This window comes from Podarcis filfolensis, assembly GCF_964270895.1.
Source record: "Podarcis filfolensis genome assembly, chromosome: 9".
Classification (NCBI taxonomy): Eukaryota; Metazoa; Chordata; class Lepidosauria; order Squamata; family Lacertidae; genus Podarcis; species Podarcis filfolensis.
In genome coordinates, this window is record NC_139610.1 from 11,291,288 (window position 1) to 11,317,849 (window position 26,562).

Here is a 26,562-nt window from a genome sequence, read left to right on the forward strand (position 1 = left end):
TTTCTGCTCATCCACAAAATGGGTTGCTAGCAAAAAAATTCTGCTTGATCCCAATTTTTCAATCAGTTAAGTCTTTGCATATTAACCAATTTCAGAGCCTGACAACAAATCGAAAAATAGGACCAATTGTGTGATGTTTTGATCAATGTTGCTATATTGCTTTCAACATATTCTCACGGTCTTACTTTCAGATCTGTATTTTAAAACTTTCACTTCTGCCTAGCTACACCCTTCCTGAGAAGTTATTATAAAGTTGAGACACATTGTTGCACAAAGGCACTTGCTGACAGTAAAATTGTCTGAGTATTTGTGCAACCCACGTACACATGTCTTTTATGCCTAAGAGGAAAATAAACAGCAGGACATCCACAAACAGCAAAAAGAACAGGAAGGCATTTTATAAACTTTGCAACACTCATTTAATAAAGAGTCAAACAGTATTTTACATTGCCATACGTAAGAAGCATCCACTCTGGGTGACATCAAATGAGACTCCACAGTTCTTCCGGAATGTAGTCAAATAAATTAAGTGCATAACTGTTATGCAAATGTATGCTGTGTTTTTAAAAAACCAATGATGGATGACAGATTGGCTAGGATTCCAAGAGCTTCACATCAGTCAACAATTTCAAGAAAAATTGCACATCCTATCTCTGATCTGTCATTCAAGTCATTCATGAAGAAAGAAGTTGTCTTTTTGGTAATCAAAACTTCAGGTCAGTGATTTTCGAACAGTGTAGCACGGGTAGGTGGCAAGTGTGGCAGAAAGATTCAAGGACAATCAGACATTTAAACATTTCAGTGTAGTAAAGCATAGCATCAAAATGTGTTTTTAATTTGCAGAATATGAATAAATATATTTTCCATATGAGAGCAAGAGTATCAAGTGATACCAAGGACAATCTTGGTTGTGATTCAGAATTGCCATTCAAACATGAGTGTTGGAAAAGACTCTGGGCAGCATGAGCAAAGTGTGACTCAGGAAAAAAAGTTTGATAACCACTGCTCTAGGCAAGACATCATTGAGACAGGTAATTTTTTATTCTGCTTCCATTTGGAGGAATCAGTCATGGAAAACAGGACTCTCGCCTTTAGATAGCTAGCAGCTATAAAGCTAATGTTGTTCCCTTGATAATAACAAAGCAAAACCCAAACAAGCCAAAAGCAATCTGTAAAGGGGAGGAGCAGGTAATCAGAAATAAGCAATACAGACAGAAGAGATCATATTCTGTAGAACCAATGATTTTTGAAAGAACTCTATCTCAGAATATATAGGGCAACTGACTGAGTAATTGTCTGATTTTCTTATATTTTTTACACTGGTTAACAGCACATAATTATAGAAATATGGCAGTGCTTTTTTTCCTAAAAAAATGTTTAGGGGTACTCTCATTTTCCTACTCATATTGAAATACTGTCCCTCAATGAGGCCAAACTTAATTCACAAAATGTTTACGGATATGCGTACCCTTGCATCCCCCCAGAAAAAAGCACTGGAAATATGCGTCTTGCAGAACTGAATCCATTGTCTCTGCTATTGGCAGAACTATACCTAATGTTGTTTTGTTACAAGTTCAAGATTCAGATATATGATAAACAGCCTGTGCTGTTTCAGGTTAGGCTACTGGCTTGTCTGCACTGGGGACTATACCACATCTTTGATGTGCTGATTTTATTGCAGCTGATTTTGACAAGGCAGACCCTACATTTTATAATTATAATTACAATTATTTCTGGAGTACTTCCAGTAACTAGGCATTGTGAGTCAAAAAAGAGAAACAGATTTTGCTCTCATGCTTGCAACCAAAGAGATTAGGCATGAAAGGGATGGGGAGCAAAGCTGGAAAACTAGGAGACACTGACCAATTTGAGAATATAAGAGAGCGAAGAGGCAACTTTTCAACATGCACACACCAACAGGAGTGAGAGGACTGTGAAAAGTTTAAAAAGCTCTAATGGAAACAAGCACAATAGATCAGATCTGTATGAGTGGTAATCTTACAATTGAATGCAAAGCCTTGTAACATAAAATCGGCATCCATTACTGAGCGCTTTCTGCACTTCCATTTGTGAGCTATGGTAGGGGACATTCCTTGTGTCAATAGGCACTACCAACTATTTTATTAAAACCAAATGCAATTTCATCAGGAAATTGGTTGAAGGAGAATTTGCCAAGGGAAGACATATTTCCCCTCAAAATATGAGCATGCATGACAGATGAAACATGCAAACATACTTTTCAAAATAGTGAAATTAGAGTCACGTTTGTGCCACCCTTAATTAATGGAAACAACTGCTTTACACATATTATCCAATTAACTGTAGAAAGTATTATTTGTGTAGAGATGAAAACAGGGACAGCTGTATCACTCTGGCTTGGGCTGCAGCTTATTCTTCTCTGGCTCAAAGAAATATTTTTCAATTGCACTGACCAGTTCCTCCAGTTCTTTCTTCAGCTTTTCAAAGTCACTAAAAAATGAGCCAAAAACAAAACCTGGGTTTCAATCTATTCAAATTCTCATTCACATTAAAAACAGTAGATTTATTCCCATGATATGCTAATAGGTAAAGTCCATTCTGAACTGTGGTGGTGGCTGGGATAAAGCAAAGGGGAGGTGGTTTAAAATACACATTTGAAATACAATGGACTGAGGTTTTGTGGATATGACAAGGAAATTTAGCTTACCCGACCCAAAACTGTGTTAAACAAAGATTTCTGAAAACTGCTCAAACAGCTATTCTGTGAAAAAGTCTACAGTAGGAGAAATCCAAATTTAACAATGGTTTGCAACAGAAAAATAAATAAATCTAAACAATACCTGTTTCCAGGAGGTGCACAAAGCTCTGAGTAGTATTTGATTTTGGGCTCAGTCCCACTGGTTCGCATGGTAGCCACACATCCATTAGTAAACGTAAATGTTATCATTTGACTGCTTTTACTGGTGGGAAGCACCTAACACCACAAAAGGTAAATTTGTCACAATTTTGACTATGACTGCACGAGACTCATATGCGCTAATGTGTAATGACTAATCATCAGATTTCTAAGGGTGGGGTTCATGGGATAAAGAAATAAAGCACTAATTTCTCCTGGACTCTTCCTTGTGAAAAATTGACAGTGGGGATTTCAAGACCTATCTTTTTCTTGGGGGAGTGAAAATTTAGGATTGGGCACTAGGATGCCAAATATGACACACACTATTCTAATTTGCAGGTATCCGCAAATTATGCAGATCAAACCAGCCAGTCACCTGGTCAGCTTACAATACCTCTATTGGGTTCGTAAGATTCTTCCATCAGTCATATGCACTGACAAAGGAATAGCGTGGATTGACTAATTCTGCTAGGAATCTACATGCAGCCCCAGCATTGCTTACAAGACAGTACACAAAACAGAGTATTTCAAAACTGTTTTTAATTTTTTTATCCTTATTAAGGAATGGGATTTGCCCTGCTTCCTGAGCTCTGTTTTCAGCTGCCAGTTCACTTTTTGAAGCCTTGTGTTCCACTGATTTCTGCCTTGGTCCTCAAACAAATATAGATGAGGGGAAGAGAAGGGGGATAGTTCCCTATGACAAGCAGAAGCGCTTATCAAAACAGTGTGACGTTGAATTCCTCCCTCAGTCTTTAAGACGTCATAGGACTCCTTTTTAGTTGGCTATCCTCTGGAAGGGTCCCATGGACTGCAAGAAGATCAAACCTATCCATTCTGAAGGAAATCAGCCCTGAGTGCTCACTGGAAGGACAGATCGTGAAGCTGAGGCTCCAATACTTTGGCCACCTCATGAGAAGAGAAGACTCCCTGGAAAAGACCCTGATGTTGGGAATGATTGAGGGCACAAGGAGAAGGGGATGACAGTGGACGAGATGGTTGGACAGTGTTCTTGAAGCTACCAGCATGAGTTTGACCAAACTGCGGGAGGCAGTGGAAGACAGGAGTGCCTGGCGTGCTCTGGTCCATGGGGTCACGAAGAGTCGGACATGACTAAACGACTAAACAACAACAACATCCTCTGGAATAAAATCAATGAGACTTATTTCCAAATAAAGAAATTTAGGATGAGGATTCAATTCAATTTATTTATTTACGGCTATTAGCCCATAAAATATGTACAAACATAAAAACACAGGGACATAAAAACAGATATATCTGACAACAGAAGGTGAACACGATGCAAGGGTGGGTCATTGAGCAGAGCCAAGTGACAGCTTGGGGCCAGGAGAGCTCCAAGGGACGGATCACAGAAAAGGAAAAGTGAAGACGAACTCCGACATGCACTCTCATAGGATGAGGATATCATTCAGGGAGCAACAGTCTAATAGAAATAAAAGAACAAAAAGTTTCAGCTACTTACAGCTTTTTTATCAGTCTCATTACTGTCATAGCCAGTAGTTAGATCCCGTACTCCAGACACTGCAAATCTCCCACAGGTTTTTGGATAAGTGTTCTTCCCATCATAATTTCTAAGCTTCTCAAATAGCTCCTTAATAATCTTCTGATCATGACAGATAAAATAGGAAGCTTTAGTAACATGGTAGCCGTACCTTTGAAGGCAAAATAAGTTACCCGTGAGCTCCATGTACCTTGTATGTAGAAAATATATGAAGTATACTACGAAATGCTCATTGTAAACTCACTCATTGTAAATGTTTTTCAGCTGCTGAGACAAAGTCAATTTCTTGGTTTCCAGAAAAGCAGACATCTCCGCAGTTATGACCGCAGCACTGACACCGTCTTTATCCAAGACCACAGGGCTGCACATATATCCTGAAGACAAAGTTACAGACAGAACATCTTTAACAGAAGCTATTTTGTCTAAATGTTCTTGACAGATGATGAAATGCAAAAGTTTGATAAAGTTTCCATTCAGTTACAAATGTGATTCTATGAAATAAAGTAGTCCTATCACACAACACAAGATAACAGGCTCATATGCAAGGCAGTGTTGCTTTCATATCTGTACATCATCTGGTTTGCATTAGGTGCTCGGTTGTGACTAATATTATTAAACCTAAGCCCTAAACCCAAAACCTAAACCTGGATCACAGACTGAAGGATCATTTCAAATGAATGACCCAGGTTAGGAAATGCAGTTCACTGCAATTTCAGAAGGGTTAGGTGCATTTTTGTACCGAGATAAGGATAGCCCCAATTTTCATCTCAACCACAGGACTGATTTCCAAGTAATGCTATATTAGGTGCCTCATCATAACGGTCCTTTCTTCCCGTGTGGCTGGGATAAGTTCTGTAGAATTTACTTTGCATATAATGCTAAGCCTTGTTCATATGTAACACAAACAAGAATACTGATTTACACCTAGCAGTGGCTAAACAAGTAAATTTCGTACCTTATTGTTTGTGGTTGGCTTGTTTAGAAGCAGCTATTGGTAGTTTTAAACCAGGATTCCTGGTTCTCATGTAAAATTAAGATAATAGCCATTGAAACAGAAAGCATATTCCGCAGAAGTTCTCCTGGTCATGCAGGATGGAAGTAGCAATGTGGGTGGGTGCAAAACAAATGCTTTGCTGGGGCTCACTGAGGCTCGTCTATGTTAACACTAAATGAGCAAACTAACCCATCTATTTACATGGGCATGGAAACATTTTAAGACACACATTGGTAATGTGCGTGTTCCGAAGTAGCATCTGAACCTTGCCATCAGAAAGTATTGCCAGAAGCAAATGTGTTTTCAGTTAATTGCAGCATGGTTTCCCAACCATCAAGTACTATCATATATTTATTGATTATTGGGCATTATTATACTTAGGGAGGGAAATTGATTAGTGGTGGGATTTTAGTTATGCTGAAATAAGCAGCCCCATTTTAAAGCCAAAGCTTAGAAACAGTTAGCTCAGGAAGATAATGTTCAGATGCTATTGGTAGGCAAGCATTTTCTCCTACTCTTATCAGCATAAATGCAGACGGTATGCACCTCACTGTACAGTGGTACCTCGGTTCTCAAACGCCGAAAACCTGGAAGTGTTCCAGTTTCCAAATGCTTTTGGGAAGCCGAATGTCCGATGCAGCTCTTGGCTATTGTTTCAGGGGCACCTGCACCAATCAGAACCTGCACCTTGATTTTCGAACACTTTGGAAGTCAAACGGACTTCTGGAATGGATTAAGTTTGGCACTTTTGTTTTTGCTATGTATTTTGCGTGTTTTTGAGGCTTTTCCGTTTGATTTGTTTTTGTGACTGGGTAAAACTCAGTTCAGCTACTGATTGATTGTGTGACTGTGGAAATGGATAAAAGCCCCGCATCTAAACAATGACTATCATCAGTGCAGGTAAGAATGTTATTTTATTTTAATTTTTATCGTCTACAATACTGTCTTATTTATTTTATAGTATAGTGCATTGTTTATTGCTTTCATTTTATGGATCAATGGTCTCCTTAGATAGTAAAATTCATGTTAAATTGCCATTTTAGGGGTTGTTCTTAAAAGTCTGGAACCGATTAATCCGTTTTGCATTACTTTCTATTGGAAAGCAGGCCTTGGTTTTCGAACACTTTGGTTTTGGAACAGACTTCTGGAACAGATTAAGTTTGAGAACCAAGATACCACTGTACTACAGGTAATCAGTTCTCAAGACCAGAAAAAAACCAACAACAACCCACAAGAGTAGATGGTACATTAAACAGATGCCCATCTCTGTAAAATATTTCAGTCTAAACCACTCTGTGTTATGGAATACTTATTACCAATCGCTTCTTCAAAGGCAAATAAGACTGTTTTTCCTTGGTCCATGAGCTGCTTGGCTCTGTTTCCCATCCACTTGAATCCTGTTAATGTTTCCTGCGCAGAACAAGATTTCAGTCAGAACACTGTCTACAGGAAAATGAAATACGCTTCTCTCCTGCCCCCAAACGGCTTACTTCAAAGTGAAATCCTTCCTTGAGTGCGATCGCTCTTAAGATTTTGGAGGACACCGTGCTCGAAAGCATGTATACATCTTTGATGGCAGCGGGTTCCTGGTTCTGCTTTTTCCAGCAAGTGAAGATCCACCAGCCCAAAAGAGCTCCTGATTCATTGCCAGAAAACACCTTCCATTCTCCACTGAGGGACACAACAAGTTTAGATGGTTAGAGTGACAGTAGCTCGACAGCTTAATATAAAGAAACGATAGGAACTACAGTAAAGAAATTGTGCTGAGGTTGCAGTTCCAAAACCAAAGGGATATACCGTATTTTTCCGTCTATACGACTAGGTTTTTCCCCTAAAAAACAATGTCCAAAATTAAGGGGCATCTTATACACGGATAGTGGCTCCCCCTATTTTCTTAAATCTGAGTCCCCTCAAATAGGGGGCGTCTTATACATGGGGGTGCCTTATAGACAGAAAAATACGGTAGATACGGATTGTGCACTTTTATTTGTCATGTAATTCTACTCAATATTGATCCAGAGTAGATTCCAATGTATAGTTAGCAGAGTAACAACTTAAACACGTTGCAGGATTCCCCCAAAATAAACCAAAGACAATTATATTTCAGCCAGCAGAGCTTTACTGCTACCGAAGGCAGATGAGCATAATGGTCACAAATCCAATACATTCAGAATTGGCACTGTCTATAAGAAATCCAGTTGCAGCAGACTTAACTGAAACTTACAGTAACTTACAATACGTCTAAACCTTAATACTAAGCATACTATGTGCGGAACACCACACCAGAAGGAAAAGAGATAGAAAGAGAAACTCAGGCTCCTTCTGGCCCTACTTTTATAGTCAGCATGACCTTGACAGGAAGAGATAAGAGAAGCAGTTAAAGCCAGCTGTACTCAGCTTCTCTAAAGGAATAACCCAAATATCAGGAATCTTCTGATTGCTTCTTTCACACAGAGAAGCTTCTTGAATTAATTAGAATGGGGAAGATCCCTACACATCAGATCAATACTTTCTGAACTAAGAAATGCAAACTGACATGTTTTTCCACAAATATTGGATGTGTAAGTATTTTTAAAAAGAAATTGATTTAAGATACATTTTTTATTATTCTCAAGAGCATGTACTGCCAGCACTTTTCACAAAAGTCAAAATAAAAGTAAGGCAACAGATAATATACATTTACATAAATAGCTCTTGGGCATTTCCAACAATCGAATTGTTGTTAAACACTGAAATCACCAAAGCAAGCAACCATACCTTTCTTGTTTCTCTGCAACAGCAAGTCGATCTGCATCTGGGTCATTGGCTAAAATAATCCGAGCGCCTTCTTTTTTGGCCAAGGCAAAAGACAGTGTCTAAAAAAAATAACAGGAAAGTGAAGGGCCCCAAAACAGTAACATTTAAAAAAGAAAAGAAATATATTCAATGCATTTTATGCCAATAATAATACAAGAGGCCTATATGCTTACAGAGATGGGAAAGTTTGGCTCAAACCCTGAAACTATATGCCAAAGAAAGAGACAATTTGGTGCTGATTCACACATTATTTTAATTGCACCTCTTGCAGAAAAAAGGAACACATCAAATTTTTGATTCCATGAAAGTAACATGTACTTGTCCTCAGGAGACAGCAAGGAGTGAGAGAGAAGATGAAGAAGAAAAGATATGTGATGGCTTTTTCAAAAGATGTAAGTACATGTCAACTTTAAAAAAATAATATGCATTTAGAAGGTTTATAGGTTATCAGGAAAGGTTTGAAGTGGCACAAAAGAAAGGTAGAAGGAAGAATTTTGACTAAATTGTCTTTTACCAGTACGCCTTTACCCTCCTCAGGATTTGGATATTTTACTGTTGGAAATTCTGGATCAGGCTCCTTCTGTTCAGGAACAGCAAATGGAGGGCTAAAGTCAAATGCCTTAAAGGCTGACTGCACAAACTCATGGCCTACACCGTGCACAGAAGTGTGGACAAATTTCAGCTTTGTCTCCTTGTTTATATTCCTGAAATTAAGTACATCAATGACATTACAATGGCATGAGCTTGTTTACCGCTAATAACAAAGAAATGAACTGTACTGTATCCTCATTCACTAAAACTTTTTTTTTAAAAAAAAGCCGCTTACAAGTTGCCAGATTCTCAACTCCAGGCCCCACAACTGATGTAAGCAGACTGTGTATGCAAGCAATGTTGTGAAGTTGTTCCTGCATGCACACACAGTTGCAAAGTGGTTACAACCTGTGTGCAACTCCTTCTGTGTATCTTCTCTCTGCTGGCACTGCTATAGTACCTGCTTAGATGTCTTATGGGATAAGGCAGGGAATGAAGAACGGAAACAGATGAACAAAGGGAAACACACAGATCTGAAGTTTGGGACATTCCTGTCCTGAATGCCTTTCCTCAGCAGCTGAGAAAGGAAAACTGGACTCGCCACAAGTTGCCTTCCTTTCAAGGGTCAAGCAGGCATTGTCTATCTACGTTAGGCCATCAGCCGAGATTTTAATAACATGAACTCCTCTTACCAGCTGCTACATCACCATTTGATTCTCCTACTCATTTTAACAGCCTCCATACTTGTTGCTTGCTAGAGATACTGTACTGTGGAGATGGCAGTACCAAATCGGTGACGCATGTCCTTCTGGCTTGCCCTCTTTATAAAGACTTGAGGAATGAGGTTATCACCCCTCTTTTATCATCCATTCTGGGTCACCCAGCCACTGTCATACTGTCCTTTCTCTTGGCAAATCAAGATGAGCAGGTGACAGAAAATGTTGTAAGGTTTTTAGCTAAGGCAATCAGAATAAGATCCACTATTTGACTATTGATTCAAAACCCTAAAATATATTTTAGATAATTGACTTTTTATTTCTATTCTTTGTACATCATATTGTTGTTTTATTGCTATGGCCGATGGCTGATGCAAATAAAGATTCATTCATTTTTTCTTTCATCCTACATCCCTCATCAGAAGTTTGTCCCACCTTTCTCCCAATGGACAAAAGAAATTCCCATTTCTGTATGTGGAAACCTACTTGCAACTTACGGTACTTTCAATTTTAATCCTGTTGCACTAAAATTAAATAACATAGATTTATCCCCAAGAAGGCAGAAAAGCCTTCCCTGACAGTTTACCTGTGAAAGCAGTGCTTCTGTATGTCCTTAAAGTAGTCCTTGTTAATAGATGCGTAAGGATCGTGGAGTAGGGGGCTTTTATCAATCAGGCTGTCATCCCAAGCTTGAAGCCATGGCTCTAGGTTTTCTTCAATAGCTTGAGCAATTCCTTTATCGTGAGGTGAAATTATCTGAGCGCCGTTTTCCCAATAAACCTAAGTAACACAGAGAATATATGCAGATTACCTGTTAATGGAAGCTTCATTATGATGTATCTACCGTATTTTTCTCTCTGTAAGACGCACTTTTCCCCTCCTAAAAAGGGGAAATGTGTGTGCATCTTATGGAGCAGATACCTTCATCCCTCTGCCCTGCGGAGGCTTCGCAGGCTACCCCAGAAGCCAGAACAGCTAGAGGGAGCGCTGCGCAGCGTTCCCTCTCGCTGTTCTAGCTTCTGCCTTAGCGGCGTGAAGCCTCCGCAGGGCAGCGGGCAGCCTTCATCCCGCTACCCTGCAGAGGCTTCGCGCGGCTATCCCTGGCTTTTGTGGGAGGTGGGGGAAGGGAGAGAGCAAGCAGCTCTGTCCCTTCACCCACCTCCCACAAAAGCCCCCATGACCTCCGCTCCCTTTAAAGAGTGCGCAGATCTTGCGGGAGGTGGGGGGGAAAGCCAGGAGGCTTGCTTTGGCTGAAGCCAGGAAGGCAAGAGATATCAGTGCGCACCAATCCCGCTTGCTCTCCTGGCTTCAGGAGTAGCTCCGCAAAGCCTCCTGAGCGAAGAGGGAGGAGCGCTCCCTCTTCACTCAGGAGGCTTTGAATTGCTTTCTTATTTCTTGTTTTCCTCCCCTAAAAACTAGGTGCGTCTTATGGTCTGGTGCGTCTAATAGAGCGAAAAATATGGTACTTAGTAGCTGAAAGTTCCAGGTGTTGCCCTGGAATTCTAAGAAACTAAAAAGCATAGAGATGTATAAACAGATACAGTGATAGAGATGTATAAACAGATACAGTGGTACCTCGGGTTAAGTACTTAATTCGTTCTGGAGGTCCGTACGTAACCTGAAACTGTTCTTAACCTGAAGCACCACTTTAGCTAATGGGGCCTCCCACTGCCGCAGCGCCACCACCACATGATTTCTGTTCTCATCCTGAAGCAAAGTTCTTAACCTGAAGCACTATTTCTGGGTTAGTGGAGTCTGTAACCTGAAGCGTATGTAACCCGAGGTACCACTGTAGTTAGTTTTAGGGCTGTGGAGCAGCCATGCACCATGCAGCTGGTTTGTGGGGTGGCGGGTCTGAATGTTGCAGAAGCGGTTTCGGAAATTGAGCAAGCAATGACCATGAAGTAGGAGCAGATGACATTGTTGGTGGTGGCAACCAAGACAGCTGGGGCCTGAACTATGGGAAACTGGGACATATTGGGGACAAAAATGTGGGATGGAGAATGAGGAGGCCAGGCAAGTCAAGTACAGCAGCTCAGCACATGTAGTAGAACTGCAGGAATCACACACCAAGGGAACAGTCAAGCTGGGTACAGGGTCTGTTTTGCCAGCTTTTTCTTCCCACAAGGAATGTATTGGTGAAGAAGTATCCAACAGACTAAACCCTCCTTCTCTCTGCTGTGTCTCCTTCTCTTGCCCCACCCTCCTGGCTGTACAGGGTTTTTTAAAAACCCTAAATGAAACATGATCTCCACCTCTAAATTGTTTCAGGCCAGATCCAGGTGTTCTGGAAAAAGAAGAGGGGGGCGAGAATACCTTGTATCCATTGTCTTCTTTTGGATTATGAGATGCGGTAAGCATAATTCCAGCAGAAAGTTTCAGGTGAGTCACTGCATAAGGCTGTGGAAAATAAGCAAATAAAGTAATCTTAAAATGGAAGAAGACTGCCTGGAGCAATTGCCCTGTTTCCTTCACAGTTTTTAGAAAATATTTACCGTATTTTTCACCCTATAGGACGCACTTCTTCCCTCCAAAAATGAAGGGGAAATGTGTGTGCGTCCTATGGGGCGAATGCAGGCTACAGGAAGCTATCCGCAAGCCTTGCAAGCCCGGCGGGAGGTCCCGCGGGCTCACAAGGCTTGCGGGCAGCAGCCTGCAGCCCACAAGCTCGGGGGACAGCGGGGAGGTGCAGCGCCGCCACCCCGCCATTCCTCGACCTGGTCTGGAGGCTGGAGGGGGGGGGAGAGAAGTAAGCTTGCTTCTCCCCATTGCCAGCCCCACAAGCTCAAGCTCGGGGGATAGCGGGGAGGCGGAGTGCTGCCACCCCGCTATTCCCGGACCTGGTCTGGAGGCTGCCAGCCCCACAAGCTCGGGGGACAGCGGGGCAAGCCACTGCCCCACAGAGGCTAGAGAGGCTGTCCCTGAAGGCAGAAGAGGGAGACGGAGTGCTCCTTCTCCCTCTTCTAGCTTGGGGATGGCTGCGCAAACCTGGGGGGGGGAATAAATTTCCCCCCCTTGATTTTCCCCCCCAAAAAACTAGGTGCGTCCTATGGGTCGGTGCGTCCTATAGGGCGAAAAATACGGTATTCCTCTCTCCCACATTCTAAGAATCTCAGTACAGTATACATGAAGCTATAAAGTTCAGTCCAGAAGAAGCTGTCTCTTCCGATTTCCCCCATGCATCCTGGTCACCAGTTATCAAACAGCCTCCTACTACAGTCTCCCTGAATATGGAGCACTTTTAAGAATTTCAGTGAAATAGTGAAAGCCTTGTTCTGTTTAAACTGATCTTTGTTTATGTGATACATAGGAATTACATTTTAACTTCAACACTGTGAAAGAGGGATGGGTGAAAGGTAACCATTTGTCCAGAGACATGCAGTGCGCTTCTTGGCTGAGTGGGGACTTGAATCAATGTCTTTCTGGACCAAGCACAGCATGCCTACTGCTACATCACACTGAAGTATCCAGATGGATTAGCAACATGCATACCTTTGGTATCAAGAACGCATGATTTTTAAATTTCTCCTGCCTAACACCAATTCAATCAAGATGCTATGGAATGACCATCAGGGATGGCACTCCAATAAAAGGTGCTTCCTATTTGGCCTGTTCTATCAACAACCGCAAGTATAGGCAGAGACCTTCATCTCAGCCCACAACACAGGTAAGTTCTGTGTCACAATCTGCCAAAAACTGGAATGTCTCCAAAGCACAGAGAAAGCAATGAGCAGAAGAACCAATTGCAGACAGTAGATGGCTGTCTTAAAATTAATCAGAGTTCTATTTTTTTAAAAGAACTAACGATCTCATAACTAGTTTTAGTTTGACCTCATCTCATGGCAAGTACAGTCGTACCTTGGTTCTCAAACAGCTTAGTTTTGCCTCCCGAAGGCCGCAAACCTAGAAGTGACTGTTCCGGTTTGCGAACTATTTTTGAAAGCTGAACGTCCAGCAGGGCTTCCGCGGCTTCCAATTGGCCAATTCATGCAGCCAATCAGAAGCCATGCTTTGGTTTCCGAACGTTTTGGAAGTCAAACAGACTTCCAGAACGGATTCCATTTGACTTCCAAGGTACAATTCTCTCTCTCTCTCCCTCTCTCTGTGTGTAACACCACAATAAATTATATTTATCTACTGAACCTTCTAACAATGTATAAGTAGCATAACTGGGGTGCAGAGAGGCTAATGACCTACCACAAAAGGAGTCGGTGTGATGTTGGAGAAAAGGTAGACAGGAATGCCTTGACTGATAAATGCTGTCGCAGCAAGCCTTGCAAATCTATTGGCGAGAAACATAATAATTTGAAAACAAGGAAGGAATCCTCTTGCAAAACTCGAAGAAGTACTGCACTGAGCCTAGGTGCCATTTAGTTGATATTCATGCATTACGTTTGCCGGCACCCACCCTGCAAACAGCATGCATTTAGCAATCTATGAAGGACGGCAGCATGGCCAAGTTCTCCAACACAAGGACATGAATCGGGTGACCTACATATGATAAGTTTCTTCCCAGTGCTTTTCATGGGCTACAAAATGCATCTAGTATGGAGATAAAGTCTCTGTGCATGACAGAAAAAGTATGATGTTAACATATGAAGAGGACCAAGCCCTGGCTATTAAAGCCAACCAATCTGGTTGTGTAGACAGGGCTTTTAAAAGTTAAGTACCACTATAAGTTGTTCCTCAGTTCGGAAAGGAAACCAGGCTCACCCCCTAGTTGCCAGGCAAGCACTGCTTTTTCTCCACAACATAATGAAATAAAGGAGGGATCTCTGGCAGCCAGGGGGCAGCAGAGTACAGCAGAGCAGTTTGTGGAACAAACACCTTCTGGGTTTTCAGTACAGTACAGTACACTTCTTACCAATAATGATATTATGTATGCATTTCATAAAATTTATATGCTGCTTGATTGAGGATTTTTCTACAATGCAGTTTACAAAAAGATATAAAACAATAAAATCTTCACTAAAAAATACAACTGCAAATTACCGTATTTTTCACACTATAAGACGCACCAGACCACAAGACGCACCTAGTTTTTGGAGGAGGAAAACAAGAAAAAAAATATATTCTGAATCTCAAGCCAGAACAGCAAGAGGGATCGCTGCGCAGTGAAAGCAGCAATCCCTCTTGCTGTTCTGGCTTCTGGGATCGCTGCGCAGCCTGCATTCGCTCCATAAGACGCACACACATTTCCCCTTACATTTTAGGGGGGGGAAAGTGAGTCTTATAGAGCAAAAAATACGGTAAAACATAAAGGAAGTTAAAACAACCGCAATAGAATAGACTAAAACAACTTCCCATAAATCTTACGTACTCTTAAGTGTCCTTACTTAGGGGATATATCCCAATAAAATAGACCTCACTCCTTAGCAAGTGTGCCTCAAATTACAGCTTTAATTCCTTTCATTTTATTATTCTTTGCCCCAGTTACCTAAAGAAGAAGAAAGATACTCGACTGGAGCGGCCAGACCCATCAAATTTTAATATTTGTATTGTTTTAATAGTGATATTTTTAGGAAAGGTGGGATTTAAAAAATCAATCAATCAATCAATCAATCTTATCAGCTCATCATGGCACAGTCTTTCCGTTGAGTTTAAGTCAAGAAAGGAGTTCATTCTGAGTGGGCCCCTTCTCCATCTATGGCAAAACAAGCATGTCATGAACAAATCATTGCAGCAGTTGCTAAGTGTACCTTTTGCTGCTACCCCCACTTGGAGGATGAGCGCGAGCGTCGTAGCCAATCACAACGCCTCTTTTCTTCAGGTCACTGAAGCTCTTTTCGAGGTACCTACAGAATCCCTAGAAACGAAAGCATACAAAGCGCCAGCAGTTCTAAAAGTCCGTCATATAACTTTGCACATCTTCTACAGAACAGAGGACAAGGAAGCTCTTGCTTGCAAAGTGAAGAAGTTACGGCGTCTTGAAATGAATATATTACAGGGCTTGTGATCTTGAGGGCAGGAGAGTGGAGGCAGAAACAACTTGGTGAGCTTTCACCTTCCATCCGTGTTCCAAAAAATATGTCTCCTCTCCCCCGCAAGTGGCTTTTAAAGCATCATCTTGGGGACAAAATCAGAGAATGAAAAGTGGTACCTAAAAGATGAACCAACATGCAAATCCCCTTTTCTACAAAGCATACCTTTTCCCAAAAAGAAATGCTGTTAACAAGGAAGAGGCTTTTGATCAGGTAAGATAAAGAGATTGAAAACCTCAGGTCATACTTAAGGAAATCCCTACTACAGTAACTTTGAGGACTGCATTTTACCAACCTAATCGCAGTATCTACAGCCTCTGCAAATATGGTGCTTACAGTATGGTGTGCTGGACCAGGGTGGCCAATGTAATGTTTTAAGCAGGGTGGATAAAAATCAATTAAAAAAAAAAAAAACCACACACAAAAATATTGGATTTTCAAAATTTAAATTGGATATTTAAAATAAAATGCTTTTGGAGAAAAAATCTTTCTAAAGATAGCTTTTAGACTATAATGTAACTTAAATAGAAAACTATTTATCAGGAAATAAGGATTTGTTTTAAGTTTTTCATGTGTGTTAAAACTCAGTCTAAGTTTTTTTTTTTAATCATTTAACCACATCAGTTAACAAACATGAATACATATACCATAATGTTATTGTTTTAGTTAAAGAAATTGTTTAAATTGTTATTAAGGAAATGATTATTTTTCTCCTTCCAATAAAGTACAGCAGAAAAGTTGTCCAAATATAAACAGTTAATTTATTAAACCTCACAATAATTTCATAATTATCTGTCTACGTATTTCTAATAGTATAACCACATCAGTAATTTTTTATATAACTGTAAAAACTACTCTGAGAATTTACCAGCAAGAATGAGTCCTTCTGTAAAAAAACGATTTAAATCAAGTCTTACTGACTAGTGATTTAAATCAAGTCTTACTGACTACTGATTTAAATCATGATTTAAATCGATTTGATTTAAATCAAATCCACCCTGGCTATAAGCCATGATTTTGTGCAAGCATTGCAGAGTTATTCTTTTCATACTTCACATATGTGCCAATGTAAATGACCGTGGTGCAAGTTATGTGCTCTCTTATATACACAACACAAAAGGGGAATTGTGTTCTTATTACAGAATCCTGAATGAGCAGCTGAGCAATACTTGTCTGTGATAATCAGGTGATTTTTTTTGTGGGGGGGTGGGGAGCAAGATTTATGCCTGTAAATCTGGGAAGAGCGGCGTGTTGATCTTAGTCTGCTGTGAGGCTGCACTTAAGTTGGAAAGGACTGCCCCATGCTGGCTCCCAGCTGCTAAGACAGAGGGCCATCTTTTAGTATGCACGATAAACATGAAACACTTGCACCATCAGTGCCCATGTGAAGACCACCTGGTGGAAACCCCTACACATATAGTTCTGAATTGTAAACTATATGCTGATCTCCGTCAGCAATTTCTAGATCAACTCTGTATCCCAAATGGAAACCAGAGTTGGAGGTCATACATTTTCTATTACTGGGGAACGATCAGGAGCTCACCAAGTTAGTGGCTAAATATATCTATTTGGTTTTTTGTCGTCGAAATACACTGAACGTCTGAACTCCCTGGAGTCCTAGAGATGCGACGATAGACTGCTCTGCCTCCTTTCTTTTAGCAAATGTTTTGTGCCACTGGGGAAGTGGTAATTCTGTATTGATTTGTTTTGGATGTTTGTATGTAATAACAATAAAAGATTTGATGATGATGACTGCATGTAAATTACTGCCATGTTTGTTGAATGGTTTTCTGGTCATCTGAGAAGAGCAACGCAGCTGGGCTGTGGGACTTTGCCTGTCTGTGGCACAAATAATGCAAACAGCTTGTGAAATCTCCCAATTAGTGCTCCACCTGGATATTTATTCAGGTCAATTTAGTGATCTGTTATCTTACAATCCTTGCAGCAATGTCGCAATTGCATATGCCTTGCAACATTCTGATTGTATTGTTCTGTGCCTACGCTTCAACACATGTCTCACTAACATTCAATCCAGACTTTATGTTATTTCAAAAATTTATTAAGCCACCTTCAGGAAAAACCCTCCCAAATTGGAAGAATTAGCCTCCAAATATTGGAGAAACTATTTCTAAAAGCTCATTTTAATCTTGCAAACTGAACAGGTGTTCCAGTTGAAAATGATGGCCATTTTGAGATGCAGTTTAATTTCTCTAAAGCTTTGGTGGGATTTTTTTTTAACAGCCAATCATTACAAATAGTTGCAGAGACATCAATGGTATGCTTACCCATTAAAGAAAGGCAGATTAAGCCACTGAAATGGTTTCAATTATTTGACTCTCTACATATTATAATTATTACAAACTTTGGGTACAAACCAGAGAAAATTCGATGGGCTTGACTTATTGATAATGAGAGAGGCACTCAACTTTCTAACAATTACAACCATTCTTTGAAAAACAGGCATACAGTACTTTTAAAGAAAAATAAAGACCTCTTTGTTTAAATCTGGTACCTGAGTAGTTTGAATAATAGTCAAATCATTCATCCGAGATGTTCCTGTTCCCATAGGTGCTCGGAGGCCGGCAGTCCCAAATTCCATCCGTGAACCAAAACATTTTCTGAGTTCTTCTGTACTCTGATTTGCAAGCAGATACTTTACATTGTCTCTGGTTTTGGAATTCTGTAAAGGAATAAGATTTCATCAGGGTTTAATTTTGAGCCCAGAATTTAGGGCATCTTTTATGGAAAACCATACCTACTTTGCCAATTTTTTTGAGGGAAGCAAGTCTTACAATGGAAAGAGTGTAACTGCAAGACTTCCATTATTCTAGGGAATCTAATTCAGAGAAATTCAGAGGTTCCTTGAAAGCTTATCAGAAGTTTGTCCATGAAAGGTCTGTAAGGGAGCAGCTTTCCTAAAAGTCAGCTTTCTGGCCATCACCAATACTGACATTTCCTTACAAAATGCAGCTGAAGGAGGCACTCTCAGTTCAACACCCAACAACCCAGGCCAGGACCCGGGGCCATTTGTTGTTGCCATCTGTCTGTCTCGAGAGAGAATAAAGTGTGCCTCAGGGGGTGAAGTCAAACTGCCCAGTATAACTTAAGGAGCATCTCCACCCCATCGTTCTGCCCGGACACTGAGGTCCAGCGCCGAAAGCCTTCTGGCAGTTCCCTCCCTGCGAGAAGCGAAGTTACAGGGAAGCAGGCAGAGGGCCTTCTTGGTAGTGGCGCCCTCCCATCAGATGCCAAAGAAATAAACAACTATATGACATTTAGAAGACATCTGAAGGCAGCCCTGTTTAGGGAAGCTTTTAATATTTGATGAATTGTTGTATCACCTTGCCAACAAAGGTCCGAATAGTTAAAGCTATGGTTTTCCCAGTAGTGATGTATGGAAGTGAGAGCTGGACCATAAAGAAGGCTGATCGCCAAAGAATTGATGCTTTTGAATTATGGTGCTGGAGGAGACTCTTGAGAGTCCCATGGACTGCAAGAAGATCAAACCTATCCATTCTGAAGGAAATCACCCCTGAGTGCTCACTGGAAGGACAGATCCTGAAGCTGAGGCTCCAATACTTTGGCCACCTCATGAGAAGAGAAGACTCCCTGGAAAAGACCCTGATGCTGGGAAAGATGGAGGGCACAAGGAGAAGGGGATGACAGAGGACGAGATAGTTGGATAGCGTTCTTGAAGCTAACAGCATGAGTTTGACCAAACTGAGGGAGGCATTGGAAGACAGGAGTGCCTGGAGTGCAATAGTCCATGGGGTCACGAAGAGTCAGACACGACTAAACGACTAAACAACATCAACAATATTTTGTTGTAAGCCGCCCAGAGTGGCTGGGGAAACCCAGCCAGATGGGCGGGGTATAAAGAATATAATATTATTATTATTATTACAGTGGTACCTCTGAATGTGAACAGGATATGTTCTGGAGCTCTGTTCGCATCCAGAAGCGATCGCAACCCGCGTCTGTGCATGCGCGTCGCGATTCGCCGCTTCTGCACATGCGCGTGACGTCATTTTGACCGTCTGCGCATGCGCGAGTAGTGAAACCCGGAAGTAACACGCTCCATTACTTCCGGGTCACCGCAGCGAGCAACCTGAAAATATTTAACCCGAAGCTACTTCAACCCGAGGTATTATTATTATTATTCTGCATTAGCACCACCGAAGTGACCTACCATGGTTCACAAGCCTGGGCAGTTTGTATGGGGCCCCTGGGCTGCCCAGACAACAAGAACCCCCTCTTGACCTTGCTGATGTGGTCAAACAGAAACAGAATCATTTCTTCTAAAAACAGGAGTGGTGGTGGTGTAGGATAGGAGCCACACCATGCCTTCTGGTATACTTTTCACAGCGCTGGAAGGGCCCAAACTTCATAAGCAACTTGAGCAAATGCCCATAGCCACAATTACAGTCCTCAAATAGTGACTGAATGCAAAACTACCATTATATCATTTAACCCTAATGGATGCCTGACAGCTTAATGACGTTGCCTATTTTTAGATGGCCGTGAGATTCTTTTTCATATCACAATACAGACATGTTGCTCCACATGTTATTACGGCATTTACAAAGTGTCTTGTTATGTCCAGCACTTGCCTAACAACTAAACAACTAGAGAAGCAATACAGGAAAGGAGTCATGTGCTCAAACCTGTTGCCGAGTTAGGCAACTCACTTCACAGAAGTATTTACAGTACCGAGCTGAAACATTCAGACAATACAGAGACTGTTTGCCCAAATCCAGATGGTTTTTGTTTTTTGTTTTAAAGAGGGGGATACAAACCACAAGAAGATTCGTTGTCACTAATTGTTCCTCAAGACCAGAATCACTCAGCAATTATCTTATAGGAAGCCACATGGAACATATTAGAGCTCTTGAAATATTGAGAATCTTCACATTTGGCCTTCTGAATGTAAAGATTACAGCTGAGCATGAAGACGACTGCAGCTTCAAAGAAAGTTGGCCCCAAGACTTTGTGCTGGAAATGTTCTACAGTAAAAATCTGAACCATTCTGCTCCCCACAAAGCTCCTAGACCAGCTCACAAGCATCAACCATAAGACAGTCTTTGCCCTCTGGCTTCCAATCCAAAAGGCACAATGGAAAGGGGAGTGTTTTGTTTGCTTTTTTTTTTTTTTTTTGCTTTGTAAAGCCACCTTGGAAGGATTTGCATCCTGGTAGGTGGAATAAATATAACTGAACTGCATGCATACATAAATCAATACAGTAGCTAAAATTCACATTGCTGGGCAAAGAGGAGCTTAATAACAATGATACTTGCAACCTAATTAAACACTCACTCTCCTACTTAGCAGTCAGTTGAAATGCTTTGGGCATCCAAAGCACTTCACTTGGGAAGAATCTCCTACCACATGATTTGCCATGGATTGTCAGTGGCTCCATCTGCACTATACATTTAAAGCAGCATCACATCACTTTATAAGCAGCCCTGGCTTTCCTCAAAGAATCCTGGGAAGTGTAGTTTGTTAAGGGTGCTGTTAGGAGACCCCTATTGCCTTCACGCAGGACGCAGGTGGCGCAGTGGGTTAAACCACAGAGCCTAGGACTTGCCGATCAGAAGGTCAGAGGTTCGAATCCCCACGACAGGGTGAGCTCCCGTTGCTCTGTCCCTGCTCCTGCCAACCTAGCAGTTTGAAAGCACACCAGTGCAAGTAGATAAATAGGTACCGCTGTGGCGGGAAGGTAAACGGCGTTTCCGTGTGCTGCTCTGGTTCGCCAGAAGCGGCTTAGTCATGCTGGCCACATGACCCGGAAGCTGTACGCCGGCTCCGTCGGCCAATAAAGCGAGATGAGCGCCGCAACCCCAGAGTCGGCCATGACTGGACCTAATCGTCAGGGGTCCCTTTACCTTTACCGCCTTCACGCAGCTACAGTTCCCAGAGTGCCCTGGGAAGGAGTGTTAAACCACTCTGAAAATTGAAGCTCCCTGAAGCTCTCCTAACAGCATCTTTAACTAACTACACTTCCCAGCATGCTTTGGGGGAAGCCATGATGGTTTACAGTGGTAGAATACTACTCTAAGTGTGAACTGCAAACGGGTTCAGTGAAGCCCTGCTAACAGCACCATCTTCTGTGGATACAAGCTTGGCATTCACTAGAATCAGGGTCTTTTCAGCAGCGGACCCACAGTTAATGGACTGTCCTTCTACAAGAACCTCATTAAACCTTGAATCTTGCTTTCTTCTACATTGGCTCTCTGTTCCACAAAACATATTCTTTTTTTTTTTTATAATATATTTATTGAAGTTTTCAAATAAAGCATATATTAGATAAGCACCACTTATCATTGTCCATTTAACATCTCTCAATTGTTACATGGGACTCCCCCACACCTCCCGCATACACTTACATCATTATTAAATTAATTTCAAACAAATTATCATTTAACTCATCTTAATTAATAATCTTAATTTGGTTTGACATATAATTCAGCCTTAAATCTAATTTAATGGTAGACAATTGTCTGCACTGGCATCCAATTCAGCACTCAGCCAAATTACAATATTTTTGTAAATAAATCTTAAATTTCCTCCAGTCTTCTTCCATCCTTTCTTCTCCCTGGTCTCGAATTCTGCCGGTCATCTCGGCTAATTGCATATAGTCCATCAGTTGCATCTGCCATTCTTCCACAGTGGGTAGCTCCTGAGTTTTCCAATTCTTGGCAATTAATATTCTTGCTGCTGTTGTTGCGTACAAAAAAAATGTTCTGTCCTTTTTTAACACACTCTGGCCGACAATACCCAGGAGAAAGGCCTCTGATTTCTTAGTAAAGGTGTATTTAAACACCTTTTTTAATTCATTATATATCTTCTCCCAAAAGGCCTTCACTCTAGGGCAGGTCCACCAGAGGTGAAAAAATGTTCCTTCATTTTCCTTACATTTCCAACATTTGCTATCAGACGAATGGTATATTTTAGCCAGTTTAACAGGGGTCATGTACCATCTATACATCATTTTCATCACATTTTCCTTCAACGCATTACATGCAGTGAAGTTCAGCCCAGAGGTCCACAACCTTTCCCAATCTTCAAACATAATATTATACCCAATATCCTGCGCCCATTTTATCATTGTTGATTTTACCATTTCGTCATGTGTGTTCCATTTCAGCAGCAAGTTATACATTCTTGAAAGTACCTTAGTCTTAGGTTCTAACAGTTCAGTTTCTAACTTTGACTTTTCCACTTGGAATCCTAGCTTTTTGTCATTTTTAAACACTTCTTTAATCTGAGCATAGTGTAACCAGTCTCGCACTTTGTCTCTCATCTTTTCTAAACTCTGCAATTTCCAGTTGTCACCATCCTTTTCTATTATCTCCCAATATTTTGGCCAGTTGGCCTCCATATTGGCTCTTTTCCGAGCCTTAGCCTCCAGGGGTGACAGCCACCTCGGAGTTTTATTCTCCAGTAAGTCTTTATATTTTGTCCAGACATTAAAAACTGATTTTCTGACAATATGGTTCTTGAAGGCCTTATTTATCTTAGCTTTATCATACCATAAATATGCATGCCATCCAAACGCATTATTAAAACCTTCCAAATCCAAGACATCCGTATCTTCAAGAAGTAACCAATCTTTTAACCAGCAGAAAGCTGCAGCTTCATAATACAACTTTAAATCTGGCAGGGCAAAGCCCCCTCTTTCTTTCGCATCTGTTAATATTTTAAATTTGATTCTGGGCTTTTTGCCCTGCCAGACAAATTTAGAAATATCTTTCTGCCACTTCCGGAAGCACTCTGTCTTGTCTACAATCTGCAGTGTCTGAAACAAAAATAACATTTTTGGCAATACATTCATCTTGATGGCAGCTATTCGGCCTAACAAAGAAAGTTTTAGTCTTGACCAACTATCCAAGTCTCTCTTAATCTCTGACCAACATTTTTCATAATTATCTTTAAATAAACTCAGATTTTTTGCTGTTATGTTTACCCCTAGGTATTTAACTTTTTTAACCACATTTAGTTCTGTCTCTTTCTGAAGCTGTTCCAACTCAATATCTGTCACGTTTTTCCCCAAAACTTTAGTTTTTTGCTTATTTAACTTAAATCCTGCCACTCGACCAAAGTTTTGAATCAGTTGTAGTACTCTTTTCAAACTAGACTCCGGCTCCTGTAATGTCAGAACTAGGTCATCTGCAAAAGCTTTAAGTTTATATTGTTTCGCTCCGACCTGAATCCCTTCCACCAACCGGTCCCCCCTAATCATATTCAGGAGCACTTCCAGAACCGAAATAAACAGTAATGGGGAAATCGGGCAGCCTTGTCGTGTACCTTTTTCAATTTTAAACTCTTCTGTAACCACATTGTTAACTATCAGTTTAGCCTTTTGTTCTGAATATATTGCCTCAATCCCGTTCTCAAACCCCCGTCCCACTCCCATTTCTTTTAAATTCCCCTTCATAAATTTCCAAGATATATTGTCAAAGGCTTTCTCCGCGTCTATAAAAATTAAAACTGCTTTAGTGTTTATGTTTGTTTGTAAAAGTTCCAATATGTCTATGATGTTCCTTGTGTTAGTAAACATATGTCTGCCCGGGAGAAAGCCTGCCTGGTCTTTATGGATTATCTCACTTAAAACTTTCTTAAATCTTCGTGCCAAAACATCTGCAAATATTTTGTAATCCACATTTAAAAGGGAGATGGGACGGTAATTCTTGAGTTGTGTCTTTTCAGTTTCTGACTTTGGAATCAATGTGATAAATGCTTCTTTCCACGATTCAGGCGCCTTCTTCCCCTCCATTATTTCATTACTGACCTCCAACAAAGGTTGTATCAAATAATCCTTCAATGTCTTATAGTAGTTAGAGGTCAATAGTAGTTAGAGGTCACCACAAAACATATTCTTATTCCTTTTTAGACTGTTACTTTTGGCATTAAAATTTTGTGAAATAAACAGATCACCTGCTGTCATATCCAGGTTCAGCTCTGAGGTTAAATTTGAACTAAGGGCTTCCAAAGTCTCGCCCTTTTATCACTAAACTACAAATTGCACAGGGGCATATTAAACACATGGAAATGCAGTAAACCCATTGAAGGCAATAGGACTGCAATCAGTCACTCCTTGTCTCGGGATTAATAGGGATGGAAGTTGGTAGTTCTGTAGCTTTTTTTGTTGGTTAATGAGAAAGCAGACGTTGCTACCATTATTATTGCCGTTTATAAAATTCATAGGTTGCTTTTTTTTTTTACCAAAGTAACTCCAAGGGATTTGCAGTAAAAACAAGCAAGCAAACAGATACATTAAAACTGGGGATAAAGAAAATAAAAGTCTAAACAGTAGTTCTATTTTTTAAAAGCTACATTAAAACATTCTACCCACTCCCAGAAAACATGGGTAATTAAAAGCCTGGCCAAAAATAAAGAAATTGTGCTGATGACTGATTCCTAAAGATATGTATTGATGGTGCCAAGGCAAGGCACCCTGGGGAGAGCATGCCATAAGAGGGAGCCACCAGTGAAAAGGTCCGTTCTCGTGTTGCCACCTTTGAGGCCTCCTGTGGATTCTGGTTTAAATCAGGATTAACATTACCATACTTGTACAGTGGTACCTCAGGTTACATACGCTTCAGATTACAGACTCTGCTAACCCAGAAATAGTGCTTCAGGTTAATAACTTTGCTTCAGGATGAGAACAGAAATCGTGCTCTAGCGGCATGGTGGCAGCAGGAGGCCCCATTAGCTAAAGTGGTGCTTCAGGTTAAGAACAGTTTCAGGTTAAGTACGGACCTCTGGAATGAATTAAGTACTTAACCCGAGGCACCACTGTAATGCATAACAAAGTCCAGAAATTACGAAACCTATGAACCTGAACTTGCCCAAACACTTCTAGGCCAGCACACTGTTCATCCAAGGATTGAGGTATCTGTATGCGTAATAGCTTGCTAAGGTGGATCCTCATTTTGTAACAGTAAATATAGTACTCTGCTGCTTATCAGGAGGGTGATCTTAGTTGAACTTTACTTTAGGTTTTGTAACCATCTTCTGATATTTAACCAAGGTTACATTTCTCAAGCCACTTTCTCAACAGTAAGCCCGTGCAAAGTACTATTTCAGAAGCAACAGGGTCTGCATATCTGCCTCTGAATGTGGGGTTTTTATGCTTAAAACTGCTTTCGGTACATATAAATACTATACAAATTTAGTATGGGATTGCTCAACAAATATTATGATCCAAAACTCATAACACAACCAGTTTCTTTCTTTCAATGTACTGTACCCACCAACTTTAACCACCTAGAGGATCAAAAATAAATCATTGAATAACGTCTGGAATTTTAAGATAACGTAAACTGTTACAAAGCAGAATTGTAAGAAATGTACTGCAAGGTATTTCAACTATCTGGGGAAACAAAAGCTATTTATGTAAGACAGGAAGGGTATACAAAGTTTAAATAAATACACATATAGCTAAAAATCTCTCCGAAGTAAAGCAAAAACAAAAAAAACTGGAATAAGAAATTAAACAGCCACTGAAATTGTGCCACCCTATTGAAATACAAGGAATGCTGAATGATTCTGCTACTAAAACACAAAAAGCCTCTAGTCTAGATAGTTCTAAAATTTAATTTTGATACTCAAGTCACATGTTTTTGTGGAGTACAGTACGTACTGTAACCCATTCAAAAATAGAACATAGACATAATAAGATGATTTGGGCAGTGAATGTTGGGTCACTATCACCTTTGTCTTCATTGCTGATACACTGGGCATTGGTAGAAAGGAAACATGGTGTTCATAAGGGTAAATGCTTGAAGGCACTATGGTTAGCAATGTTTAAATCATGTTCTATTTAGTAGGTGAGTAGCCATAAGGCCGTCCAGCCTCTGCTTAAAACCCTCCAAGGAAGGAGAGCCCACACCTTCCTGAGGGAGTCTGTTCCACTGTCAAACAGCCATCAGGAAGTTCTTCCTGATGTTTAGGAGGAATCTCATTTCTTGTCACTTGAAGCCATTATTGGTTCAGGTCTTACAGTTCAGAGCAGGGGAAAAACAAGTTTGCTTCATTCCCCCATGCGGCAGCCCTCTAGATATTGGTGCTGTGGGTTAAACCACTGAGCCTAGGACTTGCCGATCAGAAGGTCGACGGTTTGAATCCCCACGACGGGATGAGCTCCTGTT

At 40.8% G+C, this 26,562-nt stretch overlaps 1 protein-coding gene across 1 annotated transcript in view; it reads right to left on the minus strand.

The window, feature by feature from the left end:
* Positions 1 to 395: 395 nt before the first annotated feature.
* Positions 396 to 26,562, minus strand: part of LOC310770121 (phosphopentomutase-like) — a 29,490-nt gene continuing 3,323 nt past the window's right edge. The window contains exons 2-14 of the mRNA XM_083630448.1: positions 17,925 to 18,092; positions 15,131 to 15,237; positions 13,629 to 13,713; positions 11,748 to 11,831; positions 10,018 to 10,211; positions 8,699 to 8,888; positions 8,146 to 8,243; positions 6,879 to 7,059; positions 6,705 to 6,798; positions 4,639 to 4,768; positions 4,356 to 4,545; positions 2,820 to 2,953; positions 396 to 2,469 (exon numbers count right to left, since the gene is read on the minus strand). Of these exons, the coding sequence (XP_083486574.1) occupies positions 2,367 to 2,469; positions 2,820 to 2,953; positions 4,356 to 4,545; positions 4,639 to 4,768; positions 6,705 to 6,798; positions 6,879 to 7,059; positions 8,146 to 8,243; positions 8,699 to 8,888; positions 10,018 to 10,211; positions 11,748 to 11,831; positions 13,629 to 13,713; positions 15,131 to 15,237; positions 17,925 to 18,092 (1,758 nt within the window). The 3' untranslated portion in view covers positions 396 to 2,366. The remainder of the gene's footprint in view (positions 2,470 to 2,819; positions 2,954 to 4,355; positions 4,546 to 4,638; positions 4,769 to 6,704; positions 6,799 to 6,878; positions 7,060 to 8,145; positions 8,244 to 8,698; positions 8,889 to 10,017; positions 10,212 to 11,747; positions 11,832 to 13,628; positions 13,714 to 15,130; positions 15,238 to 17,924; positions 18,093 to 26,562) is intronic.